The sequence below is a fragment of the Tachypleus tridentatus genome, chromosome 7, assembly GCF_004210375.1.
Source record: "Tachypleus tridentatus isolate NWPU-2018 chromosome 7, ASM421037v1, whole genome shotgun sequence".
Taxonomy (NCBI): Eukaryota; Metazoa; Arthropoda; class Merostomata; order Xiphosura; family Limulidae; genus Tachypleus; species Tachypleus tridentatus.
The window spans coordinates 164,911,835-164,934,917 of NC_134831.1; the positions used below are offsets into that span (position 1 = coordinate 164,911,835).

The window sequence follows — 23,083 nt, forward strand, 5'->3', positions numbered from 1 at the left end:
CTGTTAAATATGAAAAAAGATGATACATCAAAACTGTCAATTCCCTTTAAAATCTTAAACACCCAAATCAGATCCCCCCCTAACTCTTCTTTTCTCAAGTGAAAACATTTTGAGATTTCAGCCTCTCCTTGTATGACAACCTCCTCCATCCAGGCACTCTTTCAGTAATCCTTCTTGAACCCTTTCCAACAATTCAATGTCTTTCCTATGGTAAGGAATCCAAGACTGAATACAATGCTCCTAATGTGGCTTAACCAGAGGCCTATACAATTAAATTAAAACCCTTTTAGACTTGAATTCAGTATTTCTGTAGACACAACCTAAAACCCTATTTGCCTTACCATTAGCAAAAGCACACTGTTCAGATGGCTTCATAGACTAATTGCCTGTTACACAAAGATGATTTTCTTTTCTGACACTGTTAAGGTTATTTCCATCCAAATTATATTTATAATTCAAATTATGATAACCCAAATACATTATCCTGCATTTATTATAATTAATACTCATGTACCATTTATTCACCCAACTAAATAAATGATCTAAATCCTTTTGTAATCAGCATCTTTTTCAAAGCTGATAACAACTTGATATCATCAACAAATTTAAGTAATTTATTGACCTACTGAGATAAGTTTTTTTTTTTTTTTTACAAGCCTTTAATGTACCATTTTGCCAAATGCTTTCTGAAAATCCAGGTACAACAAACCTACACCATTATCCTCATCTACATCAGCAGTAACTTCTACAAAGAATGTCAAAAAATTTGTAAGGTAAGATTTTCCCTTGGTGAAAATATATTGACCATCTAGTAAAATTCTAAACTTTGTTAGGTTACTTTGCAAAGTATTTTTTATCAGACTGTCCAAAACATTTCTTACAACTAATGTAAGGCTAATGGGTCTATAATTACTAGTATAATCCTTTATCATCTCCCTTGAAAAGAGGAGTTACATTAGCTAACTTTGAATCCTCTGGTACCTGCCTAATATTCAAGAACTAAAAAAAATAGTAAGTGGCTCACGTATCCAATCTTTGATCTGTTTAAAAACCTTTGAATAAATATTATCTGATCCAGGAGATTTATCATTTTTGAACTTCCAAATCTTTTCTTAACCAGTTCAGAATTAATGCAGTCATCTTGTTCCACCTCATTTCCATCTCTCAAATGTTCAAAATACAAAATACTGCTTAACTTTTTGTTAGTAAAAACCAAAATTTAATAATCCAGCTACTTCTCAGTCCTCATATACTAGCCTTCCTTTATCACTCCCTCAAGGGTCCTACCCCCCAATTCTAACAGTTTGTTTACCTTTAAATGTATTTAAAGAAATCCTCACTGTTAATTTTCACATTTTTAGCAAGCCTTTCTCACAGATCCTTTTTGATGTCATAATTTTCTGTTTCACTAACCTTATTGATATTCTATAATCTTCTAAGTCTCCTGTAATATGAATAAATTTAAATTTCTTAAAGTTATGATGGTTTTTCTTTAATTTTATCCTTCATATTCTTTGTGACCCAACCTGGTTTTTAATTGCAGCTGCGATTTTCTTTCTATAAGGAATTTGTTAACCATATGCAGAAAAACATTTCACCTTATAGACAAATGATCACAAGAAATTCATTAATTTCCACCATCCACTGCATGATGAATAAGTAAAACAAACAACAGCAAAGCATTTCATATAAATAACAGAAATGAAAACAGTTAGAAAATACATTCCTGCTTTCTATAATCAAACATTACTCCAGGAAAATATAAAAATGTAACAACTAGGAAGAATTCATTCATACAAGGACAACTAACACAAACACTTTAATAAGAAATAAATTCCTTAAAAATTAGCTAACCTTTTCATCATCACCATAACCAACATAACAGGATGCATTGAAATAAAAAAATATGTCGACACTGTCGTCCTTGTATTCTCCAAGTCCTGTGATCAAAGATGCAAAACATTCAACTGTATTTTTATGGTGAAAAATTATTTAATGGTTTTTAAGTTTTACTAGAAATTAGATTGAAGAAAGGTCATTGTGACCAAAACACTCCTTAATGACATTTCAATAGCAAAAAGAAGTTACTTTGGATTACATGTTTAGTGATATGTGGCATAATACTTGCAGATAACATATTTGACAAGTAACAATGGAAATACCAAATTTTCTCTAGAGTTTAATTATAACTAGACATTCATTCCAAACTCTGTATGTTTACATTATGTTATTACCATTAATTCAATAAAAACATTTACATTATTTTTTCTGCCTTTACACTACCCTTTGGTAGTACAGGTTCTTTTAACGTATCAATATTTAGGCCCAACAAGTAGCAGCAATTATGCAGTTTTTGAGATTTTACTATTACCTGAAAAACCAGCATCTCCACTAATACACTTGAGATTTTATTTATACCTGAACAACCAACCTCTATAAAAATAAGGAGAAAACTTAAAACTAATAATTAATAAAGATGTTTACATGATGCTGAAAACTGAACCTAAGATATCTCTGCATCAGACACAGAGTATCATATAATAAAAATTGAAGTGATGTCTCTGAAGCTTTTCATGTCATAAATATTGTTTTCATCAGAAGAAACCTAAACATTAATCTTTATTTTTACTTTTACCACAAGAGTATTTTATCTATCATTTACAGAGCATTAGTTTTGTTTAATAATTCTATCTTGTCATATTTTGAATTAATAACTTTGATATTGATTTCACAGTAAGTTTTATACACTTTATTCTTAATAAAATATATTAAAATAATTATTTCTTACCCCCCTTTAAAATGGCTTCTCTATGACGATCATACCAAGCCCTTTCTTGTGGATCAATTAAAACTTCATAGGCTTGTTGAATCAGCTGAAATTGTTGTGTTGCTTCTTGAAGTCTGTGCAAATTTTTATCTGGAATAATCCAATTAATACCTAAAATTAAAACTTTACTTTAAACTAATGAGTTAAAGACTCAAAAAAAATTTTTTTTTCTCACTTCTCAAATTACACATTTATTATGAGTCTGATTCAAATCAACTCATAACATGGTCCCAGCCAGAGGGATCACATTATTTAAAATCATAACATCATTAATCAAGCAAATTTACATATTATCCCAAATATAAAGTAAATGGTTTAGAGCAGATCTCATGCTCGATGAATGCCAAATAATGTGTCATCAGTTGACTTCTTTGACTATTTTATTTTTAGAAGTGCCCTTGGGACGGAAGGCAAAATAATAAAAAATAAAAACACTTTTCCACATTGGACTCGTGTTGTTTTAAGCAAATAATCAGGAAATTATATAAGTTTATTTCTTTGATTTCTTATGGTGTTGGATTCTATTGTCAAAAAAGCACTTAGGAAAACACTTTGAAAATAAAGGTGTGCAGTCCATGGAAGCAAGAGAAGCAGAGCTTCTCCAATATATGTTAAAAAAATAATTTTTAAGTATCAGCGAAATATGATGTTATATACTTGCAACTGATTGATACAGAAGCACTCTACTATACCATACTTAATCAGTAATCACCTTGTATGGGTGAAAGCACTGTTGGGAAAAATCTGGACTACATACAACTCAAAATGTTTCCTTTTTTTTAGTTGATTTTAGTTTTTTTTCTACAAGGCTTTATTTCTAACAAAATATTTTTGTGACAATATATTCTTCAAACTATAAAAATTCTTCTTACATAGATAATTTTTTAATAAAAAATTTCAAATTCATACTTTATTTTTTTTAAAATGTTATATGGGGCTCTTCTATGGAAGCAATTACCAGTCCATCTTACTTGAAAATACATGCAAAATTGGAATTTATTTATAGTCTATACATTAAATTATTGAAACCACTAAAAATTTCAAACAAAATAAGTAACTTATTGGGGTGAGGAATAATTTGTGAGCGTTTTTTCAAGTTAAAAAGATATATTTATAAATGAAACGCTTTCGCAAAATATTTCATGTCATTTGGTAGATAATTTTTTGCTCTAATAGATGGTGTGTTTGATTTTCATATGTCTTTAATTTTTGCTTTCATTTTCAGCTCATTAAATGGAATGTCAAGTGGACAAAATCGAGCATTTTCGACACCATCTGCTTTTCGCATTTAATTTCTTGCAATTTCATTTAAAACAATGCATACTATATACCTAGGTATTACATGAAATAAAGTATCATAATAAATGTTTTGGGCATAATGTGTTCATGCATTGAAGTATTGTATAGTCTTGCATGTAATGCTTGAATGAAATTATTTAAAAACGCTCACGAATTATTCCTCAACCTAATATAAATAATTTATAAAAATTATATTTTTATAAATTAAAATGTAAAATAAAGGAATAAAATATAATAAATAAATTTATAGTTAATTTTCTTGTACTATTTAGAACTATGACCTGCACCCCATGTTTGTGACTGTCACCTCTCTGATGTCACATGATGTGCAGGTACTTTGTGCATTGTATTAAATTATATCATTATATTTTTTGTGAAGAGTCACATTTTAGATTTGAATATGGATTCAGAAGATAATAAGAAAAATTGTAACTGTATTATTGAAAGCTTATCACTGAACAAGTTTTGTGCAAAAAGTTTTAGTATTAAAGAAATCATCATCAGAAATTGTAGACCTATGCCAACTGTAAGCCTGTCTGGAAGAACAAAGCAGTGTTTGAAAATTCAATATAAACCAGTATGACATTTTAGTTAACTGCTTGTTCTAACTTGCAGAAACTTTCCTGCTGGCTGTGTTTATTATTTAACAGTGAACATGGAACTCAAGCCAATTTGACAAATTAACTAATATGTATAAGGCAATTAAAAAACATGAAAATTATTCCAGTCAAATATTTTCAACTCTAGTCCTAGCTAGATTTGGAAAATCATGGATTGAATTCCAACTAAATAGTCAACATAAAATAAATATTGCAAATATACAATGAAAAGGTAAAGAGGAATAGAGACATTTTAAAAAGATTAATCAAAATAGTATGATATTTGGGTGGAAAACAATTAACACTTATATGTCATGATGAATCACTAGTATGCTGACTGTGGCAATTATGAGAAATTGGTAAATTTGTGCAAGAAATATGATCCATTATTGAAATCCCATTTAGAAGAATCTAGTGTAATTTCTGGCCTGTTAAATAAAATCCTGAATGACCTAATTAATTGTGTAGGTGAAGTATTGTTGAATAAAATTAAAAGTGAAATAAGTGATTTACCATTTGTGGCTCCTATCTTAGATGAAACTGCTGATGCAAGAATCATTTCTCAGCTTACTAGTGTTATGCAATATGTAAATAAAGATGGTGAAATTGGCAGTAGATTTCTGGGGTTTACAAATGAAGATTCTTCTACCCACCAGTGCCTCAGATAAGAATTCTTTCTCTTGTTTAAAAAGAATACACAAATACACCAAAAATGAAATGACAAGAAAGACTTGGAAGTTTAGCGCTAACTGTAAGAAAAAGCTTCTTAAAGAAATAAAGATTGATAGTTTCTATGAAGATGTAATAAATTTATTAAGTCAAAGGGAGAGGAGGATGGAATTAACATATTATAAGGAGCAGCAGAAAGCTTGTGGCATGAGTAAAGAAAACATGCATATAGAGGGCAGCACTTAAAAGCATTTCTGGTAGGTTCTTTCCTCATCTCACAAGATTAACTATTCTTGCTCTGATGTTTTGTGTTGTCCTCCTTCAAAAACTTGAATTCCAACAAATTGGTAAAGCAAGAAAATCAGTTTCTTCAACCATGTGTAGAATTGGTCATCTTTAAAATAGGGGCATGATCTTTTTATTTTTAATTGGAAGTAATTATTATTAAATATGATAAATGGCTACAAGTAATTAATTTTATGTTTATTGGCCATTCTCTACATATTTGTTTATTTTATAATCCACCTTGTATGCTTTTGCTTCCCCATTTGGACAAATCACTACATGCCCCTATTTTAAAGATGACCAATTCTACACATGGTTGAAGAAACTGATTTTCTTGCTTTACCAATTTGTTGGAATTCAAGTTTTTGAAGGAGGACAACACAAAACATCAGAGCAAGAATAGTTAATCTTGTGAGATGAGGAAAGAACCTACCAGAAATGCTTTTAAGTGCTGCCCTCTATATGCATGTTTTCTTTACTCATGCCACAAGCTTTCTGCTGCTCCTTATTTGAATTAGCATATTCCAATGTCTCTCTCATGCAAATCGTCACGTCATCCATCATCCAATAGTAGCATGACACATGTAACTCACCCTACACTCTTCTACTGAACTTTTAAAGTTTGACAGAAGGTGTGAACACTGGAGAAGTGGGAAGGAAGAGTGGTAAGTGTGAATGTAGGTATGTATCGGAAAGTCACTGTGCAGTTTTGTAATAATATTTTATTCAGTTTATTTCAAGCCAGCAACTGATAGCAGTGTTTAGAAACAAAATAAGAATGATCCAAGCCTGTATTGATGCCAATGTGGGTCACTTTCAACATTGTTTATAATTGTCATTCATATTTACCTCCTGTATTCTATATTGAAACATGTCTGTTAATAAATATATAAGTGCACAGTAACTTTCCGAACACCCTGTATAAGAAATACATTTTTAGTATAGAAAAACTATAACTTCCAATACATAAGTTACTTCCTCTCACAAAATTAACTAGAATCCCACACTAAGAAAAAGAATTGGTATGAGGGAATAATGGAAGGACCCTGAAAGCATCCACAAGATACCCTTGACCATGAAAGAAAGGGACCCTAATCAAGATGAGGAGAACCATACCACATCTGAGCCAGTGTATAAAATTCATAAAACAGATGGGTGAAAATCATGAAGTGTTGAGTGGCTAGGGCAAGTTACTGTACTCTGCAAGTCAATTACAACCAATACCTACTCTACAGGGAACTGAAATATCTGTAAGGGCAGAATGAAGACCATACCATCTTGAGCTCCACAATTAAGACCCACTCTGATTACTGAGTGCTGCACAAGGATCAACACCCTACAGAAATCTGGGACTGGCCATCAAGAATTGAAAGGATGGATTCAACTTGTGCAGACTTATGCTGATTGGTTCACTTAAATCCAATACCTCAACACTGGGAACCAACATCCACGTGAAGGTAGGGTGAGAGCTCCCAAAGGGGTAAACTGCATGTGTGACTGATCAACTCCAGGTGGTATGGAATGTGTAACAGTAGACCACATCAGCCTTAGGGTGATAATTCAACTGTGGACACCACATCACAACTACACCAGCAGAACACAACCACCCTACTCTTATCTGAATGATTTTTGCCAACTTTTTTTGTGGAACCCATTCAGGAGGGTGCCTTCATGGTCAACCACTACAGAAGCTTGAAACTGGAAAGTAGTAAGGACTCCCATATTATACTCAAAAAAGGAGGGTGAGAATACATTGAACAGGCCAGAGGAAGGTCACCACCAGAGACAGTACAATGGGTGATCACAAAACCCTATTTTGAAAAGCAGACTATATCATGTTATTCACTCAAGGCATGGCAGGGATGGTACACATATGGGTAAAGAGATAGGTAGGAAACAGAAGAAAAGGAGGAACAACCCTACTGAACTACTATGAACTTGGAGAGAAAGGAGAAGATAGGTAGGGTGATAATGGGCATGTAAAATATCAATGACAAACAAATCATGCCAGTGATGTCAGCAGGCCATAGAAGAAGGAATTGTCTTAAGAGACAAATGAAACCAGGAGCATGAGGAAAGTGGTTCAAACAGATAGTCAGGATATGAAGGACCACAGTAATGACCAAATTTGGAAGAAAATGATGCTTAGGATGCCTTTGAACATGGAAGGATTGTATGAGCATAGTGAAAATAGGGAAAGTAAAAATTCCATGATAACCCGTTAAACAGGAGGTATAGGAAATGGCTGCTTTAAAACCAGAAAGCAAGACCAAAGACCCATGATTGAAAACTAGGTGAAAAATTCTGCCACCTAAGTTACAGATGGCTACTCAGCAGGAAATACCCTGCTAACTGACCAACAGTGGAACACCTTTCTCCTGCACTGGTACACTTCCATGGAAGATGGATGAATGAAAGTAGCTAACAGGAAGTGACTTTACATGTGAAGCTGGATCTTCTCACCAAGGACCAGACAAAAACCAGGTGTAAAGATGTAGGACAGGAAGGTTTGGATGTAGAATTGGGGATTGAGGTTGATGCAGAAGGAAGGGAAACAAAGGAAGAGAGACAAATGGTAAAATGAGTAGACAATGGAGCCTCAGAAATCAAGGATGTTCTGGCCAATGAAGTGCAATTCAGACGACATGATAAGAATTAAAGTGTACCAGAGAAATCATCTGATGAAGCAAACAGATAAAAGGGTACACATAAAAGTATGTGTGAGATCAATCATGGCTGAAGGAATCAACAGCCAAAGGTTATGGATAAGGTGCAAGCAACCAAAAGAGAGGCAACTAAGTATTGAGACCCATGGAAAATTCATCTAAATGGGTCCCTAAAAACAAGAGAAACAAAATGCCACTTCATGGGAGAGATTTAGTCTAGAGTGAAAGGCAATCTGCAACTGGATTAAAAGTGCTTGGCATGTGGCACGTGATAAGACAAATGTGACATGCATGGGCCCAGTATAAAAGATTGGTTGGTTGGTTGATTTAATGTTTTATGGCACAAAGCAGCTATGCTATCTGCATTAAACTTCTGTTAAGAAATTAAAAATAAATTTAGTAAAATTCATAAAAGGAAATTGAGGTAAAACAAAACAAAGTTTAAAAAAACAAAAACAAAAATAGCATTAAACCAATGTTTACATCTAGTCTACAATGTTAAGAGAAAAACAACAGTAATTCAAGTTGTAAAGGACTTTCAGTAGCGTAACAATAATTATCATAACTCACTAAGAAGACAAACAGATAAGTACAAAAACCACCAGTCACCTGAAACTGGCCTTTCCAGTACTGGTTCCAAGTTATATGATGTTACAACCATTTTCAAAAAGGAAAGTAATAAAAAGATTTTAAAAGACATGTAGCAAAATTATAATAACTTGTCAGGATGACCAACAGATATTTCAAACAGCAGAGTTAGTCACCTGAAGTTGGGCCTTCTATTCCTGGCTTCAAGTTATTTGATGTTAATGCCAGTTTCTAATTTCAACTCAAACTAGATGAACTGTGATTTTTAAAAGGGAGCCACATTAAAAAGGTTTAATGTATAAATTAAAAAGCTTAAATTAAATGGCATTAAAAAGATTAATGGCCTTAAAGAAACTAAAAACATTACCAAGGTGGACAGTGTCACCATCACCAATAACTCTGTCTAACATTATGGAGAAACCTTGGAACAGAACATATTTATTATTAAACTTGCCATTGTGGAGAGTTTTAACAACAAGAAAGTAAAATGTGGCTTATTGTGATCTGAGTGTTACACAAACTACACCCTGGTGCATCAGTTCCAGATAAAAGAAAATAATGAGTTAAAAAACTGTGACCAATGCATAGTCTAGTTACAACAACTTCCTCTTTCCAATCCTTATGGAAGCAAGACAGCCAAAGTTTGTGATCAGAGAGCATATGCTCTACAGAGCAACACCTCCTATCAATATCAGCACTTCCCCAGAGGGGATGATGTCCATTAAAGACCCCCAGGATGAAAAAGGGAGACAGCAACTGTTCAATAAGAACATCAAGGTCTGATTAATCATATGTTTCTCCAGACAACAGAGAGAGCAAACAGTAATCAATAATGCTATGACCCAAGGAAACACAGATGGTTACGGCCTTCAAGGGTGTGTCGAATGGCAAAGACAGGGTGGGCACATGCTGAACAACCAACAGTGGCACCCCTCCATGCACTCATCCATCACACAGCCTGTCATTTCTGTACAAAGAAAATCACTAAAAGGTAACTGTATTGGCAGGTTTCAGAAATGTTTCATGTAAGGAAAGACAGACAGGATGGTAGGAAGCAATTAGTGTTTTGATGTCATCCAGATTAGAATGTATGCCCCGACAGTTCCATTGTATCAGGGTGGCCATTTTTATTTATGTGTAGGCAAATTGAGTGGAGAACTCTTCTGTTTACGACCATGTCTTTTGTCCTTACTGTGCTAATTCGAAAGAGGTCTATCGACCTCCATGGATCCTGCCCTGGGTCAACTGGACAGGTCTTTGCTGTAGGAAGAGGATTCCAGTGACTGAGGACATGAACAAATGGTTGTTTTGCATCTTAGGGTGGGAGAAGAAGATGTAGCTGAGGAAATGCCTGTACATGGAACCAAAGAATATGGATCTTGGGGTTTGTTGGAATGTATGTAAGGGACAGAGATAGGTGTTGAAGTTTATTCATCAACTTTCTTAACCGTGGAGGTCAAAAGAGTTTTCATTTATTTGGAGAACGATTCTTTTGGAGGCACAGAGAGATCTGTCTACACTCCCACTGTAGTTGTGGAATGAAGTGCAGCAGCATACATCCAAGAAAAGGTGGTGGACAGCAATTTTTGAGACTCAGGATTAGTAATGTTATGAATCATTTTCAAATGCTGCACCTCTTTTTCTTCCAACCATTTAGGGCAAAAATGAAAGTAGGATGGGTGAGAGCCATTGCAATTGATGCAATGAGAGTCCATTTCACACTCGTAGGCATCGTGGTCCTTGCCATTGCAACTAGCACACATCAAGGAACTACGACATAACATTTCCAAGTGACTGAACCACTGACACTGCAAATATTGGAGAGGGTTTGGAATGTATGGCCACACTCTGCAAATAAGATAATCTGCCTTGATGGTGGCAGGCAGACATGGTGACGTAAATGTGAGAATGAGGACATTGGTCGGCACCATAATTCCATCTTTGTGAATGAAGATATGCCTCACTGCAGAAAGTCCTTAGGTAGAGAAACCAGCAAGAATCTCAGACTCTGGAATGTTCTTCAAATCCATTTCAACAATAACTCCTCGTGATGAATTCAAAGTAGCATGAGGTTTAACCTCAACAGGTATATCCCCAATTGCCTTTGAATGCAAGAGGTGTTCACTGTGTTGAGATGTGGATGTCTCCACCAATATGTCACCAGATCGAAGCTTCTTTACTAACTTTGGAGGGCCAGCAAGTCCCTCTTGTCCCTTCTGAATGAAAAAGGGTGACATATGCTCTAAAGGTTTGTCTAAAGTGAATGCAATATAAGAAAATGAGAAACAGGTGGCACAGATGGTGAGGATTGCCGCTCAGAATTTTTAAGAAGTGGTCACTTACTTATAGACTGTATTTTCACTATTTTATTAAGACTTTTAATTGGAGTATCCATAATAAAGAAATGAAAATTTCGATGCCCACTGACCCCACCCACCATAGAGCCCTATAAGGGAATGCACTACAATGTCAAACAAGGACACTGCAGCAATGCCAGGGTTTTGTGAGCACTATACCCAAACACCAGCATCAGATACAATGTCCACAACAGCTGTTGAGAACATCCAACACTGGTTGAACCTAGCCTGAGTGAACCAGCCAACTGACCCAAGGGGGGCCACCCCAAGGCTGCCCATATACAGGAATTCAAGGCTAAAGTGGTGTATTAGGGTTGGACCCCTCAACCACTAGGATCCTCTCCTCTCCTTCACGGGTTGCCACACACGGCAAACATGTGGGTGGATGTTTAGATCCCAGAGGAGGTAAACTGAAAGAACAGAAACTTCCCTGCATGGTCCCCTCACCACATACAGGAATCCACACCAAGGGACGTGTAAAAGAACCAAACTCTGAAAACAAAGATATCTGGGCCAGGTGCCCCCTTCATGGTTGATAACAGCTACGACAGTAGAGCTATCTGAAATAATTACCACCAAATGGTGACAGGCAAGAGAAAAGAAGTAATGCTAAAAAAAACCACAAGATGGTTGTAAAAATCACAAAGCAAGACAGTCTCATCTGCAGACCAATGACATGAAGCTTTAGAGTGATTAATTCAAGCCCTTTAATGCAGAAGGGAAGTGTCTGTGAGAAGATGTGTGACCAGATGCAATGGGGAAAGTGGCATGCCCACTGACTTGTGGATATACTCTAGCCACTACTGAATATCATCTCTCATGAAAAGAGAAAGATAAATGATAATAAAATAGCATTCATGAAAAATTCCATCTCAAGTAGTAATAAACAGAGCCGAAAGGGCATGGCGAATCCATGAAATGCAGACGTAAAGGAGAAGGTAGAGCAAGGAAAACAATGTCAAATACACAGTAATATATAAATAAAAAAGCACATCAACCACTGCCAAACAAGTAAAGGTTTAGTAGAGGAGCACAGAGGGAGTGGAGTTGCATGCACCACCTGAGCATGCAATCCTATTATTGCTTGATGATCTGCATGAGACATACACGTTGGAATATATTAATTCCAACAAGGGGGAATGTGCAAAGTTTGTGACATGCAAAGAAAATGTCTGCATATAGAGGGCAACACAAAACAAGAATAGTTAATCTTGTGAGAGGAGGTAAGTACAATATCAGTAAAATGGCCTTTCATAATGAATCTCTTGGAGATTATTAAGCATAATAGATATGTATGGAATTGGTTGAAAAGTTAATTGAAGAATAGAAAGTGGTAATAAATATGAATTATTCTAATTAGAAAGATATGATATAAGATCTTTTGTGGAATCTTTAATGATTTGAAACAGTTTTTTGAATTTCTATATTTTTTGATATCACTAAAGTGTTACTTGAAATGCTTCTCTTGATCTCAAGAGTCTTAGAGAGAACTGTAATAAGAGTAGGAAAGTTAAAATGACTTATTCTACAAGAGGAACACCAGTTATACGTAAAAAAAGAAAATACTTTAGTTATCCGTGTGTACAATTCAAAAGGTCTCAGTTACATGGAAAAGTGCAACTATACTATTAATTCTATTTAAGACAGTTTTTGTAACCATGTGCACAAGTTGAGTGAAGCCTGAAGTAGTGTGCTAGTTTGCAATAGTCTCTACTATTGGAAGAGGTTTACAACACGATAAAATTTATTATCAAAATACCTAGTTTAAGTCATTTAACCTTTAAATGGTGGCAATCATTAATTGATGCTGCTACCTACAACATTCCCACTGTTTAAGGGTTAAGCTGTGAGAAGCACAGTTTATGAAGTTTTCTCTTGAATCCAAACTACAGTACAGAAAGCTTCACTAAGAAATTCAAAAGTGTCAGGAATTTAGTCTCTCAATCAGCAATCTATTTAAATAGTAGAATAAAAACACTGAAAACACAAATTTCAATGTTACTAGTTAAATATTTAAATTTTGGCAACAAAGATTCATACTTATATTGTGGTATTTTAAGGAAATGCCGTCTATCAATATTCTTTTTCTCATGTTGTTTAAACCTTGTCTTACACTAACTTTACTCTGTTTATGCATCCTGTAATACCTTTAAGTTTTGACACTTATTCTCCATATATATATCCTGTAATACCTTTAAGTTTTGACACTTATTCTCCATATATATATATCCTGTAATACCTTTAAGTTTCAGCAGTTACTCTTTTATTATGTACTCTGCAATACCAATAAATTTTTGCACTTACTCCCCATTTATGTATTTGGTGATACTTTCAAGTTTCAAAAAATTAAAAAATCAATTTAACATATTATACAAAAGTAAAACCTGATCACTTTTTAAAGGTGGACCTTTCTTCATTAGGGCCAAACTGGGAATCATTATATTCTATGATATTCTCTGGTAAGTAACAGCAAATCCTAACTGACTGGTCCTCCATGACATATTCTATCCCAGTGAAACAAGCTCAACATAATATTTTTGATTCCTCACATAAACATTCAGAAGTTAAAAAACAACTACCATCAGATTCTTGGTAGGTGGTTGAATAACAAAGTTGATACAAGTGTCAAAATGCAACTTCCAAGTAGAGACCAGTAAATTCATGAGTGGAAAAACATTTTGATCAGCCTATAGTATCAAAGATGCTCATTTTTGCAGAAAGAGCATTCACTTTATAAAAAGGAGTCAATATAATAATGAAAATATGGATATCAGCTGCAAAAAATAAATACCAAATGTTAACAAGAAACTCATTACCCTTGTTATAATCAATACTTTTCATATTTCCTATATCAGGTTGAAGTACTTTTCATAGTATACATAATGTATGTTTTCAGAGATAACACTTAAAAACATTCTTTAACAAGCCAAAATGGCAAGAGAACAAAATATTACATATTTTTTATTGTCTTCTTCCACAATCAGTTATAACAATAACAATTAACTGATTATATTTATCTTAACGAGTCCTTTTTACATACTGAATGCCCTTTTTGCATCCTAAGCAAATCCAGAAAAATATATTACAAGTTCTCAGTTTACAGTATATAATTATAAATGTGAAAACCATCAAAATTCATGAGTTCTTAGAAAGAAAGTTGGTGTAATTCCTTCCAGTAGATACTTTTTAAGATTGACTTCGTACAGGATAGTAAGCCATTCTGATCTGTTACTTCATCCTGAACATCAAATCTTCAAAATCTGGTTTCTTAAAAGAGCTATCTTTAGAAAGAGAAATTATTCTAGCAGACACAATGCCCATTTCATGTAACTTACTGATAACAATTCACCTAATTCATAAGTCTGTGAATAACACTTAGTCTTTCCCAGAAAAGAAGCACTTATTTAGTTTGAAAGAACTTTAGTTCAGGTAAAAAGTAAATCCATCCATTCACTGTTTCTTACATTTTCATTAGTTACAGAAATTATGGGTCTCTTCCCACATTTTTGTTAGGTTTGATAATTGAGTCTCTTCCAATGTTTTTGTTAGTTTAGAACATTATGAATCTTTTCCAACATTTTTGTTAGATTAGACTCTTAGAGGTCACCTCCCACATTTTTTTTAGGTTAGATAATATGGGTCTTTTCCTACATTATTGTTAAATTAGATAATTATGGGTCTCTTCTTACATTTCTATTATGTATATCTTTGTATAGGATCACTAACCTGGATGCCACTGAAGAGCTAGTAAACGATATGCCTTTTTAAGGTCTTCAGATGATACATCACGTGATACTCCCAGAATTTCATAATAACATCTCATCCTAAAATGAGGCAAGGTAAACAATCAACATGTCTAAATATACATGATTATATATAACATAGTATAGCACTTTGATGGGTCTAAAAGACACTCTTTCTTAAGACAAAAAATACTTACTGTGCACAACTATTCAATGCTAAATAAAAACAAACCTGACACAAACAATATAAAACTTCTTAAAATATTTAGTTATAACATAAAATGAAATTTAGCACCACGAAAATACAAATCTGCTTTCATTATATTCATGAATTTTGGAAACGAAATTCTTTCTTCTTCAAAACATTTGAAAACTAAGTCAAAAACATGGACCCATAAAATGGCTAAATACAACAGACTTACTTCAAAATCAAAATATGCAATTGTATTTATGAAATACCTGTTATCCCACTAATTTTATACTTCAAGTAACCCCAATTTTATTACCTTTTGACCAATAATCTTCAAACATTAATCAGCTCTAAAACTTTGTATTAACCCAGCAATCTCATAATCATCAGATACAAGCCTTCCTTTATCATCCATTAAAGGTCCTACCCCATCTTAACATTTTCATCCAATTTTTCTTGTACATCCTTTCTGATGTACTAGTTTTCCATTTCATCAACTTTCTTGACATTCTATAATCTTGTAAATCTCCTATCATACCAGTCAACTGAAATTTCCTAAATTTATAATGCTTTTCCTTAATTTTCTCTCTTAAACTCTTTGTAAGCCTTGTTTTTTACTTTTCTTTCTACAAGAAGTATGTTTACTTAAAAAAATTGAAAATTTATCTTAAAACTTTTCCCCATCTTATCAGTGTCTTCAAATAATTCATCTGCCCAATTCACAACAGATAATTTATCACATCTATTCAAAATTTGTTTTTTTATTGAAAATTTTAACCAAAATATTATTTATCTTCATATGCAGCATGGAACCTAATACAGCAATGATCACTTGCACCCAGATGTTATCCAATTTCTACAGTCTTGATCATTTCTATATTTGAAGTTAACAATAAATCTAAAATAGCATTGTTTTGTGTAGGATTCCCTGAATAATTGGTGAAGAAAGTCATCCTGAACAGTTTTCAAAAACCTTTCTCCCTCATGGTTTGATTCTAGCATTTTCTAATCTATATGTCTGAAATTTAAATCACCCATAATTATGACTTCATTAACAGCTGAAATCTTAATCTCACTGCAGAGTTTCTCACTAATTTCATCAGTATTGTTTGGTAGTCCATATCCACCAAAAGCCTTCTACCTTTATTTCCACTAACAGAAACTCAAAAGGATTCAATCTCCTTGCTATTATCTTTTATATCAACTTCTGCAGAATGTAATACACTTTACATATAAAGCCATCCCTTGCCACCTTCTTTAATGTTCTATAGCTATTAAAATAATGTAACCATGCATTTCAAAGAAATCTCTGTCATCCAAGTCATCTTATCCATGTTTCAGTCATTCCTATTACATCAATATTCTCCATTACTTCTGATGCTCTAAAATCATCTATTTTATTTCTTAGGAACAATTAAGTTTATCCTTGTAACTACTTCTATACTCATTTTCTATGCTAAACATTTCTCTGCCTCATTCTTTTTGCATTTAGTTCTTCTCGGTCCTCACCACTGTCTGGTTCTACTTTAAAGCTTCTCTTAGAGCTAATTTAATAAGTTTAGTAAACAAATCAGCCCCTACCCTATTTAAATGTAAAACATTCATTCCAAAAACCTCCATTCTTCCATTGCACTTATCCCATAAGTCCAAACAGCCTATCTGCCCATCCTTACTACTGACCTAAGCCTAGCATTTAGCCCTAGTGATCTACTTATAACTTCACCACAACTAATTCTAGGCAAAATCCTTGACAGAATTCAATTACGGCCTTTATCATAAAGTGCTTTTATCAACCCTTTGTACTTACTAATTAGCTTCTCTTACGTACCTTCCCCTATATCATTAGGTCCTACAGGCACTACAAAAGCTGCATCTTTGCTAGTCCCATTCATTATATTTCATTCTCTGTCAGTCATATCCTATACCTGTGTCCATGTGTAGCATAATCTGGTTATTTCCTACCTATTTACCCCATAGACTATTCTATCCACTTGCCTTGTCATTAGTAATAGTATTAGTAATTTGTGTAGCTGTTACACTTAATGATTACTGGGATTCTAAAATTATGGACAGTTTTTAATTCCTCGTAAATCCCAAATACTCTTATAAACGTTTTATACATTATGATAAACAATTGTTAATATGTTCAGAAAAATTGAAATTGTATAAAAGAACAGGAGCTTTTGAATTTCTGAAAAAACAATTGAAAGCAATAGTCAGAGTTACAGTAGTGCCAAACACATAACAAAATACAATATTAAAATATTATAATGCGACTCACTTGTTAAATTTGTAAACTTTCTTCTTGTCTAAAACTAAATTTCTTCTGGTAAAGTAAATGTTACTGTTCTGACAAAAAGCGAAATTTATAAAAAGACGCCTAGAAAGCAAAGTCGTGAATTTCTATAAAATAAGTAATTACAAATTTAAAGAACACAATCGCCGAATACGATTGTATGTTAATCGTTCAACTTCAGCCTCTGCAGTTGTTTTAGTTCCATGAATCTACGGCACTGAAAACATTAATACGAAATAATCCTATATTCTAACTTGTCGTTTTACAATCATTAACATTTACATTAGTTGATGGTTAAATCATGTTTCCTTCAAAATTAACACACTACTCGAAAAATTGTAACACGTGAAAAAACTGTCGTCAACTCACATTGATTTTTTAATGTGGATATTTCGCCATCTATTGGCTAAAACTTGGCTGTCTTTTTTTTTATAAAAAATACAATAGCATTCCATTAAATCTAGGAAATACGTACACAAGAGAATAAAAAATAAATTAAAAAGAACTAGATGCCTTGAATAAGTTTCTTCGTGAGTAAATCTATCAGTCTAATGACTTCTTTCTTATCCACATCCACTTTCTCAGGTTCGATATCCGTCGGGAAAAAACACATCATTCGGCTAATAACTGATTGTTTTCAATATCCATTAGGAATATATAAAAATAAATATATGCCAAATAACATTAAAAAACTTTTAAAGCTTAAGCAGACATAAAATTCTTTACAAGATAACGTTTTTATACAACACCTATTCCACAATATTACCGTAAATAGCATCCTACTGAATCATTTTTCTAGCTACTTCTAACACTCGTGCTTTTTTTACGTTTCAATATCATATATTCTATCTTTCTGATAAGTTGTTACTTACTCACTACTTGTGCTGGGAAGAGTTGTTACAACTCCAGTATGTTTTTGTTGGTTTTTTTCAAAATCCATTTTCTCTAACTGGAAATCCCCACGTTTTCGCATTTGTTAATAAACTTAATTTAAATGAGTACGATTTCGTTATACAATAAAAGACAGCAAGTAATGTGGCGGAAAAAGGAAAACGGGAGAAGCATAATAATCAGCAGGCAAAAATTGCAAAGTTACATGAAAAGTAATTTTTTGTGAATAACTTACGATATTGAAAGCGTGTGATATAAACAACCAATAAAATAATCTGAAAAATCTACACAATGGCCTATCTGCACTTTATCAACTCCAAGGAATAAAACCTCGGACTTTTAGCATTGTAAGCTCGTAATCTTACTGTTGACCTTCCGAAAGAGAGATTGGAAGTAAAATTAAACAGATATCTCTCATGAGAAAGTAATCAAAATAATATAAAAGCGAAATTAATTATCTGTCACTGGTCACTGATACTGAAATTCAGATTATTCGATAAATAATATTCAAAGTAATAGTCCAGCAGACTTCTTCCACTTTTCTGTCTGCTGTAGTTGTAAATGCACGTGACAGGGGTGTAATGGTTAATCTAGCTGAAATTCTTGGCAACAGGAAGATTTGTTTTTCATCTTTACAGAAGAACGATGGTAGTTAAAGCGTAATCTAAGTCTTTTGGACTTGTTAACAATTACGGTTTTTACACTGTGCAAGATAAGTAATATTGTGTATAGAACAAGTAATTACTATAGTAATTTTAAAATTGTTTTGCAGTTTTGGGAATGCTCTTTATTACAAGTGTGAAAACCATTTCGTGGTACAGTGTAATTAAATTCAGTATGGGCCCGGCATGGCCAGATAATTAAGTCACTCAACTTGTAATCTAAAGATCGTGAGTGAGAATCCCCATCACACCAAACATGCTCGCCCTTTCAGCCGTTTGGGCGTTATAATGTTACGATCAATCACATTATTCGTTGGTAAAAGTGTAGCCCAAGAATTGCTGGTGGGTGGTGATGACTAGCTGCCTTTCCTCTAGTCTTACACTGCTAAATTATGGACGGTTAGCGCAGATAGCCTTCGTGTAGCTTTGCGCGAAACTCAAAACAAACCAAAACTTCAGTATAAATTAGAGCATCTTGTTTTTTTCCAAAAGGAGTAGAGTGTAATTAACTTCAGAACGAACCAAGGCATCTTGGTTCTTCAAGGAGTAAATGTAATTAACTACAGCCTGAGCTAGGGCATATTGACTCTTCCAAAAGGACTAGAATGTAATTAAATTTAAAATTAACTATGGTATCTTTGTCCTTCCAGACTGAATAGTAATATTAACTTTAACGTGAATTAAGACATATTAAAAAAAAAGCAATGGAAATTTAAGAGGGGAATAATTTGTTTTTAGATATCGCTGAGTAAAATACATAAGGCATTTTTAGGTTTATTGATATAAACTTGGTTTTAGTTAGCGCTGAGTAAAATACATAAGGCATTTTTAGGTTTATTGATATAAACTTGTTTTTAGTTAACGCTGAGTAAAATACATAAGGCATTTTTAGGTTTATTGATATAAACTTGTTTTTAGTTAACGTTGAGTAAAATACATAAGGTATTTTTAGGTTTATTGATATAAACTTGTTTTTAGTTAGCGCTGAGTAAAATACATAAGGCATTTTTAGGTTTATTGATATAAACTTGTTTTTAGTTAGCACTGAGTAAAATACATAAGGCATTTTTAGGTTTATTGATATAAACTTGTTTTTAGTTAACGCTGAGTAAAATACATAAGGCATTTTTTGGTTTATTGATATAAATGACATCGTAAACATTTTTTCATTCTGTTGTGATGGGATTTTTAGGTCAATGGTGTTAGCTTTTCAAACGTGTCTAGTTGATTATTTATTTGTAGTTAAGCACAAAGCTACACAAAGAGCTATCTGTGTTCTATATCGAAACCCATTTTTAGCGGTGTGGGTCCGCAGTCATTACGCTGTGTCACTGGGGAGCGTAAATGTGTCTGATAATTTCTTTACAATATATTTGTAACAATGTTTGTTTTAGAGTCTCTTCGCGCTTTTGAACTGTTTAAATCATCACCACATGTTTCATACTTGAATGTAGGTGATATTTCAGTTAGCATTTTGGCGAAATAATGGGTTTTGCAGAAAGATATTGTGGTCCGTTAGCTGGCTCCCTTTGTAGGTCAGTGTAGACAGAGACATTGAGAAAGTTTAACCTAATGTGTTGTAATTAAGGGTAAAGTTAATAGTTTTGTAAATGAAATTAGTACGTAAAAACAGTTTTTAAGCGAGTAATCGCTGTCTCCAAATACAGCAAAAGTATCATCATTGTAGTGTTTTACATGTATGATGTTACATGAGAATAGGCTTTCAGTAGAACCCAGTGCGATATTAGTAAAGTTAGAAACTATCTTAATACCCATGACATTACCGGTGGTCTGAATATAACGTTCGCTGTTAAAATAAAATTTACTCAATTAAAAAACCAAGTCTTGTTAGTTCAACAACTATTTCAAATTCGAATAAATTCAAACTTTTTATTTATTTCTTTACAGATGATAACTGACTCTTTGTAATGGAAGTTTTGATCAAAATTCCATGTTCAAAGAGAATATTGTTATTAGAAGCCACATTTATTATTTTTAGAGTTATCTTTTATAATAATAATCAGTTTTTGTCTATCAAAAAAGGCGCTCCATTTGAACAGATGTCAATATACCTTGTAAGTAGAGATTTTGTTTGTTTGTTTGTTTTTGAATTTCGCGCAAAGCTACTCGAGGCTATCTGTGCTAGCCATCCCTAATTTAGCAGTGTAAGACTAGAGGGAAAACAGCCAGTCATCACCACCCACCGCCAACTCTTGGGCTACTCTTTTACCAACGAATAACGGGATTGACTGTAATATTATAACGCCCCACAGCTGGGAGGGCGAGCATATTTGGTGCGACTGGGATTCGAACTCGCGACCCTCGGATTACGAGTCGAACGCCTGAACACACTTGGCGATACCGGGCCTGAGACATTTTGTACAACAACATATTAAAAGTTTATCAACGTTATGTTTTGGTTCGTTTTGAATTTCACGTAAAGCTACACGAGAGCTATCTGCGCTAGCCGTTCCTAATTTAGCAGTGTAAGACTAGAAGGAAAACAGCTAGTCATCAACACCCACCGCCAACTCTTGGGCTACTCTTTTACCAACGAATAGTGGGATTGACCGTGAAATTATAATGTCCCCACGGTTGAAAGAGCGAGCATGTTTGGTGTGACAGGGAATCTAACCCGCTCAACGTTAGGTCGTAGGATAACAGCATAAGTTTGTTTATGAAAGGTATTAATTATGGTAAAGTTTAACCCTAACTAAATTAAGGCAAAAAACGTACAGAAGGTACAGTGTTATATTATCTTTTAATAGAACATAAGCCGTCGTCACTGTACTTAATAAAGGCTTAACAAATTTAGGCCTAAGACAAGTAGATTTATAGATTTCTGTGTCTGTGATTAGAATTATTTTGTATTATTTTAGTAATTCTCTATTTAAGAAAGTACTGCTGCAATAAATTTACCAATTTAACCAAAATGTTCCGCAGAGATTTGCCAGAAGGAATATTCCTTATAATGCATACTTTTAACAGTTGTATGATTAAAAGGTAACGATTGTCGCACCAGTGACATCATGACACGTTTTAAAATGTTCTTTAAGGAGGATTTGTTAAAACTTAGTTTAATTCTGTCGAAGAGTTTCATATTTTTCGAAAGTTATTTATTTTAACAGTTATATTACGTTCATGTTCAAACAAATGAGAACGGAACACAAAACATGTATATTAAATCTTTTAGCTTCGGTTTAACTTTTAGGACTTTTAAGTCTTCAGAAGATTTTCAGACGTCTATAGGAAATCTTATATAGCTAGAAATAATTGCAACATAATTAGTAAAAGGTTGTTTGTTTGATAATAATTAAGCACAAAATTACACCATGGGCTGTCTGTGCTCTACCATCAGGGGTATCGACACCCGGTTTTTAGCGTTGTAAGTCTGCAATCATATCGCTGTGTCACTGGAGGAAATTAGTTTAAAAAAAATGTAAGTAAGAATAGTTTCATAACGTTTCAAATATTTGAACATGAATAATAACACATTTGTTTTCAGAACGACACGGAAAGTCTTTTAAATTTAGACATTTAAACGAAATATTTCAGGCTTATTTTGAAAGATCTTGGTAAATTTACAAGATCTATATATTTGGCGAAATGAAGCGTCAGATACTTCCTCACGAGAACAAATAATGCTTTAAAACAGCATAACCTTACGTTTCACCAGTCCTCACCTAATATAGATTAGCGTATAAAAGAATAGATATTACCAAGAAACATAATTACCGTACATATTAGCAAAATTATATGTAAATTTACTCTTTATAATAGCAATTTTCCCAGTGATTCAGGTAAGTTCCAGCTTACGGCGCTAAAATCCGTATGTCGATACTAGTAATGAGCAAAGTACAAATAGCTCACCTAGTAGATTAGCGTTTAAAACAAACAAACCAATCTAAAAGCAGTGTGATAAGATCAAAGCATTCATGATAAATAAGTATAAGAAATAATTTTAAGGAATATGCCATTTGTTATTTTTATATCACTTGCATAAAAATGAAA

General features: G+C 33.4%; 1 protein-coding gene across 2 annotated transcripts in view; it reads right to left on the bottom strand.

Moving 5' to 3' along the window:
- Positions 1–17,906, bottom strand: part of LOC143257110 (dnaJ homolog subfamily C member 21) — a 44,635-nt gene extending 26,729 nt beyond the window's left edge. For both annotated transcript variants that reach the window (XM_076515344.1, XM_076515343.1), the window contains exons 1-4: positions 17,505–17,906; positions 15,017–15,114; positions 2,789–2,917; positions 1,855–1,940 (exon numbers count right to left, since the gene is read on the bottom strand). In XM_076515344.1, the coding sequence (XP_076371459.1) occupies positions 1,855–1,940; positions 2,789–2,917; positions 15,017–15,113 (312 nt within the window). In that variant the 5' untranslated portion in view covers position 15,114; positions 17,505–17,906. The remainder of the gene's footprint in view (positions 1–1,854; positions 1,941–2,788; positions 2,918–15,016; positions 15,115–17,504) is intronic.
- Between the last annotated feature and the right edge of the window lie 5,177 nt (positions 17,907–23,083).